The following is a 21,955-nucleotide window of genomic DNA, read 5'->3' on the forward strand; positions in this document are numbered from 1 at the left end:
TATCATAAAGGTAATATCTTCATGTTCCTAATGTAATAGACCCTACAGTCACGTTACCACTAAGCCCTGAGTCTTTAATAGATTAGCGAGTGCAGTACAGGTTAATGAATGAGAGGAGGAACCATTGTACAGCCCCTCCCCTTTGAGGGAGCTGGAATGGTCAACTCCCTTTCGGGCCGATACAGTAAAAACACGGGAGACCGGGTGAGCGCTCGCTCTCCTGTGCGCACGATTCAGTATTTTAATTTATTAAAATTAGACCTGGCGGTAAAAAGAGGCACTAGGGACACTACCACATCCCTAGCGCCTCTTTTTTGATGGAAGCGGCGGCTGTCAACAGGTTTGACAGCCGACGCTCAATTTTGACGGCATCGGTTCTCAAGCCCGCTGACAGTCACGGGTTTGGAAACCGGACGCCGACAAAATTGAGCATCCAGTTTTCGACCCGCCAGCTGCGGGCCCATTTAAAATTTTTTTTTTACAATTTTTTACTTTTTTAAGCTTTCGGGACCTCCGACTTAATATCGCTTTTCTATGCACTTTCCCGGTGCCCGGAGAAATTAGCGCCTACCTTTGGGTAGGCGCTAATTTCTGAAAGCAAAATGTGCGGCTTGGCTGTACATTTTGCTTTCTGAATTGCGCGGGAATACCTAATAGGGCCATCAACATTCATTTGCATGTTGCAGGCGCTATTAGGTTCAGGGGTGGGTTGGACATGCGTTTGGATGCGCTATTACCCCTTACTGAATAAGGGGTAAAGCTAGTGCGTCCAGAACGTGTGTCCAAATGCCGGCTAACAGTGCGCTCCGTCGGAGCGACGCACTGTACTGTATCGGCCTGTTTGAGAGGTTTTTGAAGCAGCTCTTTCCTGAGAGCTCTGGGGGAAGTGTAGCTTGTTTTTGAAGGTTTAGGAGGCATGTTGGAGCTTTTTTTGATTTGAATTTTTGGGCATAACCTTAGTTCTTAGGCAAACTTTGCCTGGAGCCTGTGAGCTAAGTTGGGGATCTGCTCCCTCTACCTACCTTCCTGGTGGGCAGAGTTCGGCATCCTAGGATATTCTGGACTTTTTGAAGAGACTAATTTGCGAGACCCCAGAGTGTTTGCTTGGGGAGAAGTCTTGGGGAAGCCTCTCTCCCTGGGGGCCCTGAATAGGGAAGACCTGGCACCACTGTAACCTTCCCAGGGAGCAGAGGAATGGTGGTGACCTGCTGCAGCATTTTCTGGTGTTTTGCTTTGGTTTTGGGGGACAAAGATATTTGTTGCGACGATCAGGGAGGAAGTTTTGGTTGCCCCTCCTTCCTTCCCTGTCAAGGGAAAATTGGAGTTGCTTGTTCCTGAGGGGATCCCTTCCATCAGTGATTTCAAAGAAACTGAGGAGAGAGAGAGAGAGATAAAAGTATCTACTAACTGTGAGTAAGAGATTTGAGATCATTGACGACACCAGATAGGAGTCTTCACCCTTTGGGGAGAGAGAGGTTTAAACTCTGTGCAGAGACAGTAATCTTCTCTTTTTACCAATTCAGAAGGGGTTTTCCTACCCATCCAAAGGATACCTTGCCTACCTGCGGACTCCACTTATCCAAGACCTGGAGGGTGGATGTTTTCCTTGCCCTGGTAAAGGAAACCCTTGCACAGATACAGGGAAAGAGACTGAACAGAGAGAAATTTGTGGTGCTGAGCATTAAGTTTATTGTACCATACTTCATCAGAGTTCTCATCAGCAAAGACTTTAATTCTGAACACTAACTCAGTGGCACCGGTAACTTATTTGGCACCCACAGTGAAAGAAAAGTACCGTTCTCCCAGGGACAAGAACGAAGGTAGAAAGGGTCAGTCCTAGCACTCTGGGCCTTGGGAGTAAACCTTCCCTCCCACCAACAAAGGATCCAGGCCTTGGGGGTAAAGAAAAAACATATTAGAGCAAGTCTGGAGTGGTTCCGGTCCCAAAGAGACAAAATTCTTTTATGGCCCCATCAGGTTGCAGTTCGCACCAGGGCATGGGGTTACAACAATATAACCTTTTAAACATGATTCTTTTGGGTCATTAGTTGAAGGTCAGGGAAATGTTCAAACCGTGAGCGGGGAGGACTATATTCAGAAGATTTTACTTGGGTAAATGTATTCACCCAGGTCAAATTATGTATGTGAACTTTTACCTGCATTAAAAAATGGGTGGAGTTAGGTCAGGGGAGGGAAAGTACAGGTGATAATTTAATTCTGAAATGACTACATGCATTTTCTGGTGTATACTTTGTTTCTGCTTCACTGCAGTGCGTGCACCAGCCCAGATTTTCAAAGGGAAACTTGCGTGGTGTTTTCCCTTTGAAAACGAGCTGGCAGATCTGCAACCACCCTAGGCAGTTTGATTATTGTCATGTGTAGGCTCTTCGCACGAGCCTACACATGAACCCCTCTGTCTGTCACTCACCCTCCCCAAACCCCTCACCTGCCCCCCTCCTCTCCCCCCTAACCCTGAACTCATTCATTGTAAACAATTTACTTGTAAATAATCCTTTGTATATAATTCCTATTGCTTATATATCATCATGTTTAGAACTTATATTCTTTTCGTTCAGTAATTCCCTTTTGTTTCCCCTCCCTTACCTCCACCCAGTTCCATTATCAGTTTCATTGTAAAGCCATGTTGGCCAGTTTTTATGTTACATGGAAACCGATGTGATGTTTGCCTAACGAATGTCGGTATACAAAAATTTCAAATAAATAAATAAAATAAATAAATGTTATGTAAAAATCAGGGAATGTAGGAATCTATTACTACAAGGAGCACATGAAACTCTCTCTCTCCAAGCGTTTAGCCTGCAATGGTCTGGCAAGACCTTCAGTATATCACTAAAGCTAAGTCGAGATAAAGGTCTTTAGTTCTCACTACAGGAAGCTCAATGTATTAAACACATTCAGTTGCTTTCCATCTTTTACTACCATGCCTCATAACAGGCACACTGTTGTAAGAATAAACTCAACGACGGGATAAGATTACCACATGCTAATCCTTGCATTCACGGTGAAACTCTTTCATATGAACACAACAATAAAAGAATAAATGGACCATATGGCTATGGTAAACATTAACCAGACCTTGACTATGTTAGGATTAACTCACAGATAATGTACCTATTCTTTATTAACTGGTTCAGAATTAGGCATTGGTTCTGAAGATCTATAGCACTTCAATACCTCTGATTCTTTAATTACACAGTCTTCCAATAGGAAACCACCAGATGAACTGAACAGAATATTGTGAACTGATATCTGACACATCTAAAGAAAATCCGATGGTACTGGAACAAATAACTTTTCCACTGATTGAAAAGAAACTTCTCCAATTTTTGTGCCAGTACAAAGTTCTCTCAGGAACAGTGAACCCTAGGAGCAATTCAACAAAGTCTTTTGTTGTTGAAAGGGAGGATAAATCTCTTTATGAAAGCGTCAGATGCAACCAAGTTTCATAATTCTCAGAGCAAGCAAACAGATGTTACATGACAGCTATATTGCTTATAGGTCCACAGGCTAGATTTTTCTCATTTTCCCTGCCATCTCAGTCCTAACCTTCTCTGATCCATAAACTAATGATGCTAATCTTGCTGAAATGAGCCTACACTTCACAATGCAGTTTGCTGTCCATTCTGGACCCAGCCAAAACGCTAAAGTCATTTTTCAGGTCTTAACCTATATACTTACATACACTGCGCACAATGGTCTTATAAGTTAAAAACGGGTATTTATATTTCCTGAGAAGGTGCTGTTTAGCAATATTTCACTATCCTTGCAAAACATATTTATATACAAAAAACAACTGTTTTGATCTTAGACTTCTTTTTCTTGAAGGGATTCTGTCCCTGAGGTTCAGAGAAGCATTATGGTAGCTGGTATAGTATTACCATCTTCTCCTGAGCTACAGAGGAGGCAGAATGGCTCTGCTACACAAAAGTTTGCACTTAGCAGCAATCAGGAAATAATTTTGTATTATACAGGAGGCAACTCCTGTTATTTGCTTTATACCTAGCAGCAAAAAATTAACACTGTTTCAGCGCATGTGAAGCACAGTGTGATCGATGTTGCATTAATGGCTAAGCTTTTGATAGTTTTGGAGATGAAAGGTTAAAAAAGGTTAATCTGTATGTGCATTTTGAATAAATACTGATCGAAGTCCACAGAGTTAATGCATAAGACAACAGAAAAAAAAAGTGTGATCCTTGAATAATGTCCAATTTGTATTACAGAAAGGATGAAAGAATTCAAGAATTTACATTTTTGTTTTTAAGGTTATCCAGGCATAGGCCACCTAGGCTTGTGGTGCTAAATTTTCATAGGCACCTGAATGTCAGCTCATCTTCAGCAGGATTTATGTTCAACACTTAGCAGCAGTGAAAGGACCAGGAGTATCTCATTCGTTCAGTCATATTACTTTTATTTTTTTCCAATATTTTCAATTAATTAGAAAACAGAAGACTGGAGCAGTAGCCTAGTGGTTAGAAAAACAAGCCACGAAACAGGGAAGCCAGGATTCAAATCCTGCTGATGCTCTTTGTGACTTTGGGTAAGTCACTTCACCTTCCATTTCCTCAGGTACAAACATAAGGACTTCATTTATTAAGCATTTTTCCTATAGACACGGAATGGGAGAAAAGCCTTAGTAAATCAGGCCCTTAGATTGTAAGCCCTCCAGGGACAGGGAAACATTTACTGTACCTGAATATAACATGCCTTAAGCTACCAATGAAAAGACATGAGCTAATTTCAAAATAAATCAATCTGGGCTGTAACTAGAAGGCAGCAGAAGTAAGGATTCTTCTATTCTGTGGATCGGAAGCACTATATCCTGACCTGCACAATAAGTTAAGTCCTTGGAAGTCCAGCTGAAAGCAACCATCTAGCTGCTGTTAAAATCATTTACCATGAATCCTTCACCCTTTCAATTATTTGGAAGCCACAATAGGGCAGGGAAACAAATCTATCAGTATCAGGGATCATTTTTCGCTTTGGCTATTGTCACTGCTGCCAAGAAAGAAGCTCAAATCCCATGCATTTATTCAGCATGGCTTAAGCTTGTGCAGAGGCTGTGGTTATGATGCCTTTCTGGGACACTCTGTGCACCTGCGCTGCATGCCTGCTGTGCTCTGCTGCCATAGCCTGGAGACTGAAGAAGCTTTTTCCTCTCCCAGAAAGCAGAGCCAGGTGTAAGGGTTTGTGTTGTGCCCATAAGACATCGTCTTAAAAAAACCCGACAAACCACTCTGTGAGGCTAAAGCAGAGATAGCTGTGGACTTTCCATGTTCTTCTGCCTTATCGCTTCACGTTCTGTATGTTCAGATTAATTATAAAATACCTTCTTTGTTAGAATACACTCTTCACGCTACCAGTGAAAATAAAAATATGAAGGCAGCACAGACTACTGGTTGACATCTGGAATTATGAGTCAGAAAAACTCCTAGGAGGCCAGTCAAAATCTCTTCCGTCATCGACTGTGTGAGCTTATAGTGGCCATTATAATAAGAACATAAGAACATAAGAAAATGCCATACTGGGTCAGACCAAGGGTCCATCAAGCCCAGCATCCTGTTTCCAACAGTGGCCAATCCAGGCCATAAGAACCTGGCAAGTACCCAAAAACTAAGTCTATTCCATGTAACCATTGCTAATGGCAGTGGCTATTCTCTAAGTGAACTTAATAGCAGGTAATGGACTTCTCCTCCAAGAACTTATCCAATCCTTTTTTAAACACAGCTATACTAACTGCACGAACCACATTCTCTGGCAACAAATTCCAGAGTTTAATTGTGCGTTGAGTAAAAAAGAACTTTCTCCGATTAGTTTTAAATGTGCCCCATGCTAACTTCATGGAGTGTCCCCTAGTCTTTCTATTATCCGAAAGAGTAAATAACCAATTCACATCTACCCGTTCTAGACCTCTCATGATTTTAAACACCTCTATCATATCCCCCCTCAGTCGTCTCTTCTCCAAGCTGAAAAGTCCTAACCTCTTTAGTCTTTCCTCATAGGGGAGTTGTTCCATTCCCCTTATCATTTTGGTAACCCTTCTCTGTACCTTCTCCATCGCAATTATATCTTTTTTGAGATGCGGCGACCAGAATTGTACACAGTATTCAAGGTGCGGTCTCACCATGGAGCGATACAGAGGCATTATGACATTTTCCGTTTTATTCATCATTCCTTTTCTAATAATTCCCAACATTCTGTTTGCTTTTTTGACTGCCGCAGCACACTGAACCGACGATTTCAATGTGTTATCCACTATGACACCTAGATCTCTTTCTTGGGTTGTAGCACCTAATATGGAACCCAACATCGTGTAATTATAGCATGGGTTATTTTTCCCTATATGCATCACCTTGCACTTATCCACATTAAATTTCATCTGCCATTTGGATGCCCAATTTTCCAGTCTCACAAGGTCTTCCTGCAATTTATCACAATCTGCTTGTGATTTAACTACTCTGAACAATTTTGTGTCATCTGCAAATTTGATTATCTCACTCGTCGTATTTCTTTCCAGATCATTTATAAATATATTGAACAGTAAGGTTCCCAATACAGATCCCTGAGGCACTCCACTGTCCACTCCCTTCCACTGAGAAAATTGCCCATTTAATCCTACTCTCTGTTTCCTGTCTTTTAGCCAGTTTGCAATCCACGAAAGGACTTCGCCACCTATCCGATGACTTTTTACTTTTCCTAGAAGCCTCTCATGAGGAACTTTGTCAAACGCCTTCTGTAACTGATGCCTACTTATATGGGCGTTTGATTGTATTTTGCTAATACACACGAAGCTCCATTCCCTTTAGAAACTCTGTTCCCTTTGGTTCATTTATTGCTTATTCATTCATGATTGCCGTGCATGCAGGCAGCACTGTATCCTGGTAGGTTAATATGGTTCTATAGTGTTTTATAGAACTTATCACCGATGATAAATCTTAATGAGAAAACCATTGCAAGTTATCTGGCTACAAATTTCTATGTGCCATGCATTCAAATCAATGATTATTTATTTATTGTTGTATTTGTATGCCGCCACCACCAAAGCCTGAGGCGGCTTACACCAAATACAGTAAAATACATAAAAACAATCACAGCATCAATCAGTAGGTGCCAAATCTAAAATACTAAGAGGATCAAAACCATAGTTCTGAGATTTAAAAGTCTAGAAATGGAGCATCATATTTTAAAATTAACAAAATAACTGCTTAAACAACTTCAGTTTTTAAAATAGGCTTAAACTTCTTTGGACACTCTACTTCTCTTAACTCAAGAGGCAAAGAGTGCAGCAACAGAGAATTCACAGTTTCTGGTCTTGGATAACCTGACCATTGTAATGAATACAGGAATTGTGTTTGACCCAACAGTTTCTCCCAGCTCCTTTGTATGTCCAGCTCAATCAGAAACAGAGCTGAGATTTGGCACCAGAAGCCTTCATTCACAACTATCCGGGGATTTTCCCCTAATTTATAGCCTGCACTCCAGTAGAGCCAGTTTGGTCATTACGGCAATGGATCCGGACCAGTGCCATGCAGCAGAGTTCCTTCCAGAACCTTGCAATCCGACTACCAGAGGTCAACCTTAAGCAAGGACTATGACTCCTTCCTCCTTCCCCACCCTTTTCCAGGGGCTGTGAATGTTGCAGCTTCAATAAACCCAACCCCCAGCTGACTAGGGGAGTAGAAGATCTGACTGAGGGAAACTAACCTGGGACCTTTTGCATGGCAGTGTACAGCACTTGCCAGCTGATCCAGTGGGCCAGCCCACAGCAATATTTTTAACATCTTAAAGTCTTATTCCATATCCCTGTTGTCTTAAGAGTCATCTCTCTCTTCATGTCTGATCCAAGTCACGTGAAACAATTTCACGTTATATGTCAACAAACTTGGGAAACATAACGAGTCAAAGGAACAGTGACACTGCTAATGACACAAAGGGCTATTTTAAAATTTGATCACCCCAAGGCATAAAACTGAAGTTGTGCACTTGATGGATTCTTTTTTTTTCAGCTGATAAACTGGAAAGAGAGGGCTGGCATTCAGCCAAACTAAATTGCATACCGGTGACTGGATAACACTGCAGCTGACAATGGAGGAGAGAAAGACAAAAAAAAAAAGCCAAATAAAGTTTTGGATATTTTTCTGAATTTGAAATATTCTTGGCTAGTGCTCCTTCATTTAAGATTAATCTGTGGTTATTGTGTATCTGCGTTCACTGTCATCCATCTCGATATCTAGAGGTGTCCTGAAAATACTGCATTTTTAAAACTTGGAAAATTTGAAGAGGCTAGCCAAAAACGTTAGCAAAACAGTTTGTCATCATCTTAACTTTGTCACAGGTCTATTCACTGATGAACCTTAGAGAAAATAAGGCACTGGTAATATTTTAGGATGAGTTTATTGACCCAGTGTTGCTGACAAGACACCTGATCAGCACAATACACCTAAAATATGGAATCTATAAACTGAGATACAGTGTCATACTGGGTGCCACCAATTCATTTACAAATGGTTGTATTAACAGCAGATATGCTTTACAAAAGAAGTGTGAGAAAATACATTTTCCACTGTTAGTCTGACAGATTATTTTTTTGGTGTAAAAAAACCTTAATTACATGTCCTGGAAGAACTGCCAGCCATCACAATAAAAACAAACATAAAACTGATTATAAATACACAGAATTTAATAACAACAAGATAGACACAAAACACACAAGCACTGTGCAAAGGAAAATGAAAAACACCTAGAAACAAGACATGCAAAGGGATGGAGGAAAACATTTGTACTGTTAATGAAAACTGGTTCTCACCGTTCTGAACAAAATGGCTGAACTAAGAGCATCTGATTGGCTATGCCCAAATACCCTCCTCATCATCCTATTGGTTGACAGACAAGGGGTGAGAACCCCAGCGCAGCATAGAAATAAAATAAAGTACTGGTTAGAATCTGAAGCACAAACATAAGTATAAACACCAAGAGGTAAAGATGAAAGCAGCACTGTTCTCCACCTTCCATGATTGTCACTTTATGACCTTCTAAAGGATCAGCTGTACATTGTTTTTGGTCTTGTCAAAGTAACCCATTTTTTGAAAATTTTAGTGCATTAATTTAATGAGTAACTAAGGTAAAGTCAATGTGAGCTTGGGTCCTTGCCTTATCAAATCTTTTGGGGATCCACCCCATACCACATTATCATTGAAGTACTACCTTTAGTTTGAGTTCTATACATCATATTAGCAATCCCAAAGGAGGTATCCATTTTATGGTCCATCAAAATGAAAAATAGAAGAGCCTTCAGCTTAGCAAAATTGAGAACCAGAGACCATTGCTATTATTTGCAGCAGTGATTCCTTTATGCTGGGAAAAAAAGAGAACCATCATCTCTAGTGGCCACTCAAATGATTCTGATGCTGTTTTATCAACATCTGGAAGCCCATTTGTAAGATTTTTACAAGAGAGGGCAGGTAGAAGGGCGATGAGATTTATATTTGTTCTTGTCATATCTTTGCTGTTTTAATGCAATTTCTAAGGTTTCTTTCTGATATGCTTTAGAGAGATGTGATGATATTATTGCAAAAATTTTACAAATGCTCAAACTTTAATGACTAAAATATTATATTTCTCCAGTTGATTTTCTTCATTTATTTCAGTGCTGCGTTCTACTATGATAGTATTTGATTTACCTCTCATTGGGGACTATAACTGCTATTTCTTCAAGGATCCAGACTCGAAATCAGAACTCCTGAATAAGGTATTACACTACTGCTACCACTACTGCTGGTCATTTATAAGGCGTTACAAGATGTATACGGTCCTTGCTCCCAAGGTGTTCTCCTGATGTCCCTAAGATAACACATCTTTATTGCCCACAGCTAAGTGATGTTTGTTGAGTAACAACTATAGGCAACTAGTTTACTGTGTTCAGGCCAATTAGACTTTTGCACGTCAACAACATGTCTTGATAGAAGATGATTTCCATTTGTGGGTATTTTCTGGGCCATCTGTAAGACTACCAGAGAACTAGCTAACTCAGGGACTAGCTAACTCAGCTAACTAGCTGACTAGCTAACTAGCTAACTCAGACTTTTGGCCAATGTAATCCCATTTTAGCATTTGAAAATTCACATGACCTCAAAGGATGACGAAAAATTACTAGGGGTGCGGTCCCTCTCTAAAAATCATTTCTTCTCACATTTCAGCTGATCCCCTCTCTCAACCTTCATGCCTCTCACCTCTCTCACCCCCCTAGCCATTTTTGCATATTCCCAAGCTGATTCTCTCTCACTTCCAAGACCTTTTATAACCCTCAACTGATCTTCTGTCATTCCCTCCTTTTCACCCAATCTCCCATTCCCTCTCTCACCTCCCAGGCTCACCTCTGTTTTCCAACCTTTCACTTACATTTCCCCCCCCCCCAGCAGATTCCTCTCACCTTCCCCAACTCCTCTTACATCTCCAAGTGGATCTTCTGTCATTGCCCCCTCTCACCCTCCACCGCCAATACCGCGCCACCCTATCCAACTCTCAAACCACTCCTGCACCTCATTCCTCCCTTCAAATAGCCCCTCCTCCAAATCTACCACTGTCCAGGATCAGTGGTAAACATTTTCCTTTGTGTCTGGGTCAAAGGTGGATGACAATTAGTGGGAAGAGAGGCAGGCTGATGAAAGGCAGCATTTTTCTCTTGGGTAGGTTCAGTAGTGGGTGAAGAGAGAAGAAGAGTGGCACTCTCCACTGACCCATACATACTATGCCCTCCTCTCCCCTCATGGCTAGTCCCAAGCCTGATGGTGATCTGCAAGTGGCAGCAGCATTACTAATGAAAATCAGCACAGGGCCTGTGGGTTAGTGCAAGCTCATGGGGCCTGCAGCAACCTTGATCCTTTTTGTGCAGGGCTTCCTGTTACCACAGAAACTCATGCAAGGACGGTGCCACCACAAGACCTGTGAGTGCATGCTGTCTCACAGGCCCCACACTGACTTCCACTAATAATGCTGTGGGCTGCTGGCACCTGCATTTGAGGCACTTGTGACCCCAGCCGAAGTATTTGTGACCCCATTTGGGGTCCCAAACCACAGTTTGGGAAGCCCTAAGCTACCTGATTTGCACAGAGATTATACTTTGTACGGAGAGGAAGGAGTTGTTCTTAACAGTCTTGGCTTTTTGCACACTGTAATTCAATGGCAAGAATAAAACTGCTTTAACAACAGACCTTTGAGTCATTACTGCAGCAAATTTTGGTTTTGAATGACTGAGCTTAGGCTCTCTTTTCCACTTGTTTTAGTGGACTACATCAGCAACAGCACAGGCAAACCCAAAAATGTGTCATACTATATATATATCTTCAATCCTAACAATTATCTATACCTGCAATGATTATAATTAAACAATTTTCTCCATCAATAACTAGTTCTGCAAGGTAACATCACTTTACATTTTGCATATTGTTTATAATTTATATCTTTGTACCTTTTGGTATTGGTTTCAAACTGCTCATATGATCAATGGAAAATATAAAAATACAACTTTCACATTTATACAACCAAGAAACTTGAAAGAGTTTACACATTTGTTTCCTAATTGATTTTCCTCTTGATTCTATAGATCAGAGTTGTAGCAGCTATAGTGGTCAGGAAGAAAACTTGATTCATTGTAGGCTATGATAAATTACATTGGACCAAGGTAAGAATAATCCAAAAAATGTTGTTGCATGCGAGCTTTAGAGGCCACTAGGCCACTGAGGTCTCTTCTTCAGATACAATACATCTCTGTGCCCACAAAATTTCATGTATGCTATCATCATCTCTGGAATTATCCTTACTTTAGTTCAATAGATGGCATCACAAAGAATCCAATTCCCTGCTTATTCTATTAATTTAATTCTTAATTTGAGAAAAAGTCTACAGAAACTGTACATGACTGAAGAGATAAAGAAAAACAACTAAGTAAGAATCTACCTGATCTGGGGAGGGTTTATGGTTGGTTTGGTCAAAATGGGATGAAGACTTGAGATGATCATCCTCGTAGTTATCTGCCATCAGCTTCATTCGGTTCTGAGTCTGCAAAAGAAAAATATATGACATTTCTTTACCCTAAGATTTTCACTAATATTTAAGCAGATTGTTCTAGAACCTTCCCTTTGCCTGAATAGTGCATGCTTTCAAGGATTTTAACAGATTACTGAACTTTCAGTTGTGAAATATTTAAGATGTCAATATAACCCAACTCAGACCAAAAAGAAAATCAGAAACCAATACAATGCATCCAGAACCACCAACAGTATGTTTATAACCAAAAAGTATTAACTACCTTCTTACATATAGCAAATGCATCTTCCATTTTCCATCCAGATGTTCAGATTTCTGCAAAGACCACTTGAGATGCAACCAAGACAGGCAGGAAAATCCCCTACAGCCTTCCTCACTGAACAGACTGCAACCTGAATTTCTAGTGAGATACACTCTCACAGGTAAAATGAGAAACTGCAAAAAGCACATATCAAACTGTACCCAAGAGACTGAACAGAGAAAATATGGTCACTCACTAGTTACATAATAATGAAAACCATTAATATTTGGAATCCAATTTCCTTCTTCCCCCAAACCCATGGATACTCCAGTTAGGTCTCTTGCAATTTCTGCCTATTTGAACACCTATTACATGAAACAGTTAAACAGAAACATCAAAATCAGTCTTTGGAGAACAGGGCTGAGGCTTTATGGCTTACAATAACAACGACGGGAAGCTATTATTTCATAAAACACATTTGCTCTGTAGTCCAATTTGGAAAAAAAAAAATTTTTGTTATGTTTTATTATTTTTTATTTTTTAATTTTGTTTTGTATTTAACTATGACTTAAAAGTTAAATAGGGACGTCTCAATATGCATTGCTTGACATGATGTCATCTAAAGATGGAGAAGGAACTGCATCAGCAAGCCAGACGGCGTCTCTCAGGAAAGTAGAAAGAGCACCCGGACTTCTCAATCATTTGCAGTCATTTCAAAATGTTTATAACCAGCCTTGCCAGCTTCAAAACGATGCAGCAACTTCATTTACAAGAGGCGGAGTAACAAACTTGAAACGCCGTGTTTCAAGTTTGTTACTCCGCCTCTTGTAAATGAAGTTGCTCAATCAAGGAAATTGAAACAAAACTGCCCAACACCTGATGGGTAGGAATTCCTATCAAGTGTTCCCTCAGCAGTCCCAGGAAGCTCCATATTACTACAGGTACCAAATCTTTCCCTGTAATTCCCACCATAAACCTTATCCTGCAGAACTATTTTCTAACCCCTATCCAGAACATCCACAAAGTCCCGTGGCCCCTCGGAGAATGGTATATTCGCATTGCTCTTGGCGACATGTCAAAGTAATGCTGAATGTCTCTGGGAAGGCTATGAATGTATTGCACTCCTAGTGGTGGCACAGAAGGGTTGGATCAGGGGTAGGGGTTACAGGAGGGAGGGCTGGGATAAGGGGCTAGAGCCCAAGTGTCAATTTCAAAATTAAGGCAGGGAGGGGGGAAGGCTCCCCAAGCTGCTAAGGACTGCAACTTATTTAATTCTTTGGCAGGTCTTGGTGGTGGGGGGGGGGGGGGGTGGAAGGAATTGGGCAAATATGCCCAATACCCATTTTATTGATTTTAACTGATTGAGCCTGATAACTTGGACGATTTTTTTGGGGGGGGTACTTAACTGGCTATATTTGAGTTATTCAGCTAAACATACTTGTATATCTTTAACCGAACACATTCAGCAGGAGACCTGTCCCACTAAATATCTTTGTCAAGTTATCCAGCTAACTTTAACCACTTAACTTGTTTATTTATTTTATTATTTTATTTAAGGGTTTCTTATATACCGAGGCATGTTTGCAAAACATCACCTCGGTTCACAGTGTAACATAACCTAGCAACAAGCTTTACAATAATAATAATAATAATAATAAAATAAATAACTAGCAACAAGCTTTACAATAGAACATTAACAGGTAGCGGTTAAGAGGGTAGGGGATGATAGTACGAGAAATATATACAAATGTACATGTAAGTTTTTTAACAATAATGTTATAAGTGAATTTAGACTTCCAAGAAATAGGATGGGCAACAAGAATATAACAACTCAGTATTGATTACCTATACTGAAAGAAACAAATTTCTCCCAAAAGAAAACTGACAGAAATGTGGATACAGTCATACTGCAACAAAACTATTTTACTGACCACGCTGACTGCCAAGCCCACATCTCCATATATCATCTTACTGCCAGCAAGAGCGATAAGACATATGGTTTAATCACTTACATCATGTAAGGCCTTATTAAACATAGAAACATAGAAATGACGGCAGAAGTAGACCAAATGGCCCATCCAGTCTGCCCAGCAAGCTATCACACTTTTTTTTCTCTCTCTCATACTTATCTGTTACTCTTGGAATTTAGTAACCTTTTGGTTCTATTTCCCATCCACCCCTGCCATTAATGTAACCTTTTGGTTCTATTTCCCTTCCACCCCCGCCATTAATGTAGAGAGCAGTGCTGGAACTGCTTCTAAGTGAAGTATCTAGCTTAATTGATTAGGGGTAGTTACCGCCACAATAAACATGCTACTCCCACACTTATTTGTTTACCCAGCCTGTGCAATTCAGTCCTTGTTGGTTGTTATCTGAATATACATCCTCTTTTCTTCATTCCCCCTGCCGTTGAAGCAGATCCTTGACTGTCTTCATTAAAATAGGCAATCTGACCAACATAAGAACATGCCATACTGGATCAGACCAAGGGTCCATCAAGCACAGCATCCTGTTTCCAACAGTGGCCAATCCAGGCCATAAGAACATGGCAAGTACTCAAAAACTAAGTCTATTCCATGTTACTGTTGCTAGTAATAGCAGTGGCTATTTTCGAAGTCAACTTAATAGCAGGTAATGGATTTCTCCTCCAAGAACTTATCCAATCCTTTTTTAAACACAGCTATACTAGCTTCTCAATTTTGTATTTCAGCAAATAATGAATCCACATTGTTTACATTGCTGATTTTAACAATAACCATATGTGAGAGATTTCCTAACTACAGATTTATGGGACAGAAGCTGTCAGACTGGGCTTCCTTGTATGACCTGAACCTCATATATGATGCCAATTAATCTGGTATCTTTCACTCTGCTCAGTGGAAGGAGAACACCACATCAGACCTTTTATTTTATGACTCACTACAGCAATGACCAATTACTGATGTGCTCCCAACAATTGCTGCCTGTTTTTCTCCTCTCTTAACACTGTCCATATCTTATTCAATTTGGCCTAAAATTACTATCATTGAATTCTAAGACAAAATCTTTCTGGAAACTTTGGAAAGGCAAATGGTATTTTTAGTGAAGATAAGTTGATACTATTAATCATCAGATCCCACCTTTTCATAAAAATTGTAATTGTTTAACTTGAATTCTTAAATTGGAGGCTACAAAATTTGTCAAAAAATCCCCCTACATTCCGAGTTGGACCAAAGAAAATAAGCTTTTAGAGGAATATTGGAAAAATAAAGATTCGGATGATGCATCAGCACTTCTGGGCTCTCTCAATGAAGGGTAACCTTATAAGATGGCAGGAAATAGTGAAGAACGAGGGGGCAGGGGGGAACCAAGATGGCCTCACGGAGCTGAGCTGTGGCTGAGGATGGGTTCTTTTCTTCTTTTTTTTGGCAAAATTAAATTTCCTCTGTGCATTTGGGGAAAAGGGAAGGTGTGCATTTACCCCAAGTTTTCTACAGAGCAGCTCTCCACTGGCCCCACAGATTCATATGTCCTCATGCTGGGAGCAGAGTCTTCAAATATAGGCTCTGAAAGGGCATTGCTAGGAATGCCAATTGGGGTGGCTCAGCTCCTGGAATTCCTGAAGCTGTGTAATCTTCCCCAGCATCCTGAGTAGTGAGGTAGCCAGAGACCAGAGATGATGTGTGTACTGTTGATATCAAAAGAGCTGGGGAGGTGCTCATGAACCTTGAAATCAGTCGGAGTAAGCGAGGCAAAGGGGAGGATTGAAGCTGCAGAGCAGGATGTAGTTTGAGGAACAGCAGAGCTTGGTCTCCATTTTATTCTGAGGATTTGTAGAGCACCAGTTTCAACTCAGATTCTTCCAAGCTGTAGATCCAAGATGTAGTGTCCACGTTTAGTCTATCTAGAACTCAAACTGTAACCTATCTGAGAGACTGCCACGCTATCTGGGTCAATTTCTTTCACAGCATCAAGACTTGATCTCAGCAATTTAGAAATCTGATAAAGAATTTGTGTTTGTTAAAAAGAAGTGTGAAGGAGTGGCCCTAGACCTCTCTTTAATTTCTAGGGGGACCATAGAGGGAGAGAGTACTGTTGGCAGGGCCCACTGGGCAGGAAGAGCTGTATGGGTGGGCCCCTGCTGGAGCAGGATAAGAATCAGAGTCCAGTTAGAATCGGGAGGCCCCACATTTCTAGGAGAAGGCAGCTCCTAAATACATTTCTGTCCTGGCTATGAGTCAAGTCTGATTCCTGCCTCCAGCCTAAGAAAGTTGCTCAGTTATTATTCTACATATGGTGCCAGTTCCGGAATTTCTGCTCTATGCTTGGCAAGGGAAGAAACCCAAATCTCCAAGAGACAGAAAAAGAAAAGTTTATTGTGAATGTGTACCTGTTCAAAGAAAGAGTTGGTTATTTATTTATTTGATTTTATATTCTGCTTTTCAACCATTTCAAAAGTGGATTACATTCAGATACTGCAGGTATTTCCCCTATCCCCAGAGAGCTTACAATCTAAGTTTTGTACCTGATTTACAAAGAGATAAAGCTGCATGCAAAAAAAGAGAATGAGAGCTAGGTGAATGAATGTGCAGTGACTGACTTATGTAAGAGAGAATTATGTAAAGCTTTAAAGAATCACCTGAAGGAGGTCGTACAAACTGTCCTGCAGGAGCCAGTATAGAAGGCATTACTGAGAACCCAGAGAGAGGCGTTGTGAAGTGGCCAGAGGGAAGCGCAGCAGAGTCACCAGAGACAGGCACTACTGAGGGGCCCAGAGAGAGGAACTGTAGAGTAACCTGACACAACCTCGGCAGAAGGACCAAAGGGAGGCACTACAGATGGAGAAGGCACAGAGGTGTTAGAAGACGCCATGAGGAAAGTTTCTGGTGCCACAAAGTTACAACAGGCTCTGAAAGAGAGGCAATAGCACACTGAGCAGCTCCTAGCCAAGAGGACTTGGAGCGAACTGAAGTTGCTAAAGCCACCAATTATGTAACAGAACTAGAGCAGGAGCCGAATCTGATTGCGATGGCCATGATCAGCTGCTGAGCGAAGAAGGTGGAGCTTTTCAATCAGCTCGAGTAAGAGAAAAGGAAGGCTGAGGACCAGCAGTTTGGTGAATCAAAAAAATCCATTATTATGGGAGACCTAGAAGTAGCAACAATGTCTGAGAAGTCTCATATCATGGAGCTATAGTTATACCTAAGTCTGCGGTAGAAGGAAATAGTAAAGCTTCGGCAGAGATTGCGACTGGGGACACTTCTAATTTCTTGTTAAAAGAAGTTGGCTGTATGCCTAAACAAATTGTTTTACTGAACCAGGAGCCTCAGAATGTGATCATCAGAATGCAAGAAAGTTTAAAAAATGCTGCAGAGTCTCAGTGATCCTGTTGCTTGAATACCCAAGCACCGAGGTTCCTATGGGCTTACTGGATGGACAGATCTGGTCAATTTCTGGATAGTTGTGTCTACTGGTATCAAATTTTGGTATCCTATAGCTTGCCTTATCACTAGATCATGCTCTTTGTTTTCTCCTTATCACCTTGCTGGATGGTACCCGGTCACTCTAAGCTGCCAGCTGGTTATTTTGTGGGAGAGCTGTTACCTGTTGGTACCAACTTGGCTACCCCATGGCCTACTATGTCATTAGATTGAATTTTTTTTTTTTTTATCTGACCATTGTTTTCTCCTTCTTGCTGGACACTACCTGGCCAAAACCAACCTGCCAGCATGAACCCAGTTGGTTTCTGGAGAGTTGTCTGTTAGTACCAATCTGGCTACCTGATGGCCTACAACATCACTAGGTCATATTTCCTTTATCCACCCTTTATATTTTTTTTTTTTTATCACCACCTCTTCCCTAAGCCTTTGCTCTCAAAAGAGTGAAGGGTGGGTTGTTTGCAATACCTTAATCTCCCAACTCTGTTCTGAGCAATGTCCTCTATGTCCCAAGAATGTTTGAATTGTCATATACTTGTTTCTTCCACCTATGCTTATAGGTAATTCCAGGATTCTACTATTTTCTCAAGTAAAGATGTATTTTTTCATATTTCCTCTGACCCTTCTTTCATACAATATTGCATCATAAATCTTCCTTTTCTATAGAAAATTTCCCCTTCCTGTATTGACTGAAGCCTGTCAAATATCTGAATGTTTCTATTATATTCTTTCCTTCCGGTGAGTGTATTTTGAATGTCTTGAGCAAGCCTTTTATTATACAGTTTGCGTTGCAGGCCTTGAATGATTTTTGTAGCCCTTCTTTGAACTACTACTATTCTATTGATATCCTTAGGAAGATAGGGACTTCAGAACAGAACACAATACTCAAAGTGGGGTTTCACTAAGGATCTCTTAAAGGACAATATTAGCGCCTTTTTCCTGCTGCTTATACCTCTGTTTAATTAATCAATAACACCATTAGCTTTCCTTGTTACTTTATTACATTGACTGGCTATTTTCAGATCATCTGAAATTTCCCAATTTGTTTTCCACTGAGTATTTAAGGTGTCCTAAGAAATGACCTCCTGGTTCATTCCTTGGAAATGGCTGGTATATAAGCAGAGTGGAAAGTGACCTCAATTATGTCACTATGTTTAAGTGAAGCTGTCCATTATCTCACTAAAGATTTGGAGGGAGGGTATTACATTGATATATGGCAATCCGAAATGCACCTTCATCCTAGAACCATGTAAGAAAGCAAAGGCAAGTAAATAAATGTCCCCATATTGCCCTCACAAAGTACTTCCTATTCTGTTCAGCTGACTGTATAATCAAAGCAAAGATTACCCATCTAATTTTATAACAAGCCTTATAACAAGTTTGGAAAGGTGTAATCTGTTTTGAAATACACAATTTCCAACTACATTCTTTGTTCCATCTGTACCCAGATGGATGCAATTTCCCTTTAATACGTTCTGTAACACAAAGTATGCATAAGGAGGGTAATTTTCAGTAGTCCTAAACTCTGTAGGTAGAAAATACTTGTAAGCTTTAGCTCGAATTTCCAAAGCTGTGCATAAGTTTACTTTGAAAATCTGTGGATACTGCCAATAGGAATGGGGACAAATGCATGGCAAGTTACACCTGCACTTGTGCCTTTCTTTATAAGCATACTCATGAAAATCTCAAGTATGTGCATAAACGGTTTCCCCACCCTGTCTCCACTCCCTAGCACGTCTCTTGCTAGACCACAATAAAATAGGCACATTATCTTGTTCTGTATGTACTTTTCTCCGGACTACTCCCAGGATAATTTTCAAAGCTTGATATATGCATATAAATTGGAGTTCATGCGTGTAAATCCTTTTGAAAGTTGACCCCAAAAAGCATACATTTCTAGGTTAGCTCTACAAACACATAACTATAAACAGTTTATTTTTAAAGTCTATTCAAGATTGAATCTTTAAAGGTTGAGGCTGGCCCTGTGGCTCACACCACAGCATGGTTGAGTCTCCTCTCTGATATGATCAGAAGGGGTTAGGTTTGTTGAGGAAGCAACATACGCAATCCTGGGGAGGGAGGAAAGATGACTACCAAAATACCGCCTTGGCTAGCTTGAGTGCAACTGTACAGAGTTCCAAAGGAAACTGCATCCCTACCTCAGCCAGATGAACTGCTACTGCAGTGAGTGGGACTGGGTATGTGTAGAGGGAGGAGATGCAAGGAAATAAAAAAATAGGACTCCCCTGTTCCTCAGGGCAGCTATAAATTAAGGCTCATGACACCATGGACCTAGTCAAGACAGGTTCCAAACAAACTGGAAGCCCAAACAAAGAGCCAGGAGCATGCTGCCTAGCTTACACATAAAAGATCATGTGCAAAGAGAACATGCCCTAACATTTTGATGAGTCTCATTTGAATTTGTTTACATTTTCTCCAGGGTTCACATTTGCAAGCCTAAAATTAGCAAATTACATGTTTCAGCCACTGTTTTTTCAAGGACAATATGACCCTATACAGAAGGAATTTGCCTACGAAGAAATAAACCTCCAGCTCTAAAAATAAGGGAAAATATTAGTGATGGCTCTCTATCTTTAGAAGACAGCAGCATGCTCACAAAAGAAGGACATGCTCACAAAAACTGAAAGGTTAGTGTGATACAGCTGTTAGTTTATGGAGCACAGGTTCCTAAATCAGAGAACATATACTCACTGTACCTAAGTAATAAACACAAGAATAGATGTACTTGGTTCTTTCAGGTAAGATACAGAACACACCTATATTACAGTAATGATGAAATTCAGTCTGTTCCTTTTGATGAAGGGAAACAATACTACTTCATAAAAGTACAGCTCTTTCAGATAAGGGAAACTGCCTACATATTGGATCTGGCCAGGTCTTCATTTTTAGGGTAGCATAATACCTGTGTCTGGCCTGACCTACTAAGCAGCACAGGTGGCTGCCCAGAGCAGATGGAGGCAAAAATGCCCCTCTGGGTCCTCCACTGCTGTGCATGTAATGTGCCTCTGTTTTACTTTGCTCCATCCAAGTCCCTGCTGCCATTCCATTTCTCCTCTCTCTTTCAAAAGATCAGGGCTTCCTTCTGTGTACAGGGAAGGAGGAAGTGATGCTGCTACCACTGGTGCTGTGCACAGATGACAGTGGGGCCCAGAGCTGCTCCACAGCTCTGGCAGAAGTGGTGGCAGATGCTTGGAGGGAACAAGGCGAGAAAGGAGTAATTGGGAACGGAGACGGTGCTAGTGGGGATCTCGGGGTGGGAGCACCAAATTTGGATGCAGACCCCTTACGTACATTACATACCGAGCAGGTATTCAAGTGTTTAAGGTAAGAGACAACACATTCCCTCTTCAAAAATTGACAGGAAAAACAAATCCTTTGGTTCATAAGTTCATTTAGATGAAGGACATCATACTATGCCCATACCGCAAGTCTAAAGGTCAGCATTTTGTGCCTGTACAGGACTCATTACTAAGGAACAAAAAAACTGAATCCAATAGATGTCTGCAATTCAAAATGAAGAATACAATGCAAGGGGCACCACAAAAAGGTCAAAACACAAGAGCTGTTTCAACAGGTAAATATCACCATGCACCAGAAGAGTAAGCTTATCAGGGAATCATGTTTCTAATTAGGAATGACTCAGAACGCAGGGGGCTGAATTCCTCCAAGTCCATATTGGAGAGACAAGTTCAGATCTCTAAGAATCACCATCACCACAAAAGTAAAGCAGAGTTGCTTACCTGTAACAGGTGTTCTCCAAGTACAACAGGATGTTAGTCCTCACACATTGGGTGACATCATCAGATGGAGCCCAGATGTGGAAAACGTATGTCAAAGTTTCTTGAACTTTGACTAGGCACACTGAGCATGCCCTATCCCACGCGTCCACGCAGGGACCCTCTCCAGTCTTGTAACATAGAGTTATGATTAAAAATAAAAATAGGAGAAACCCAACTCCGTGGGGAGGTGGGCGGGTTTCATGAGGGCGAACATTCTGCTGTCCTCGGAGAACATCTGTTACAGGTAAGCAACTCTGCTTTCCTCCAAGGACAAGCAGGATGGTAGTTCTCACACATGGGTGAATCCCTAGCTACAGGCTGCTCCCCAACAGAAAAGGGCACCAACTAGGTGTCAAAGGGCACAACACCACCGGTGCTGTTGGCAGCAGAGGAGGAGGACAGCCTGAACCCAAACAATGAGCCCTAGGCAGGAG

General features: G+C 41.0%; 1 protein-coding gene across 15 annotated transcripts in view; it reads right to left on the reverse strand.

The window, feature by feature from the left end:
* The window catches only part of ERC1 (ELKS/RAB6-interacting/CAST family member 1), a 1,001,239-nt gene that overhangs the window by 68,226 nt on the left and 911,058 nt on the right, over positions 1-21,955 (reverse strand). For 11 of the 15 annotated variants that reach the window (XM_029599916.1, XM_029599915.1, XM_029599914.1 and 8 more), the window contains one exon: positions 11,974-12,075. In XM_029599916.1, coding sequence (XP_029455776.1) covers positions 11,974-12,075 — 102 coding nt within the window. Of the gene's footprint in view, positions 1-8,824; positions 8,892-11,973; positions 12,076-21,955 lie in introns of all 15 variants that reach the window. The other 4 variants (XM_029599921.1, XM_029599920.1, XM_029599918.1 and 1 more) reach the window with 1 other exon arrangement.

Source organism: Rhinatrema bivittatum, chromosome 4 (assembly GCF_901001135.1).
Source record: "Rhinatrema bivittatum chromosome 4, aRhiBiv1.1, whole genome shotgun sequence".
NCBI classification, from domain to species: domain Eukaryota; kingdom Metazoa; phylum Chordata; class Amphibia; order Gymnophiona; family Rhinatrematidae; genus Rhinatrema; species Rhinatrema bivittatum.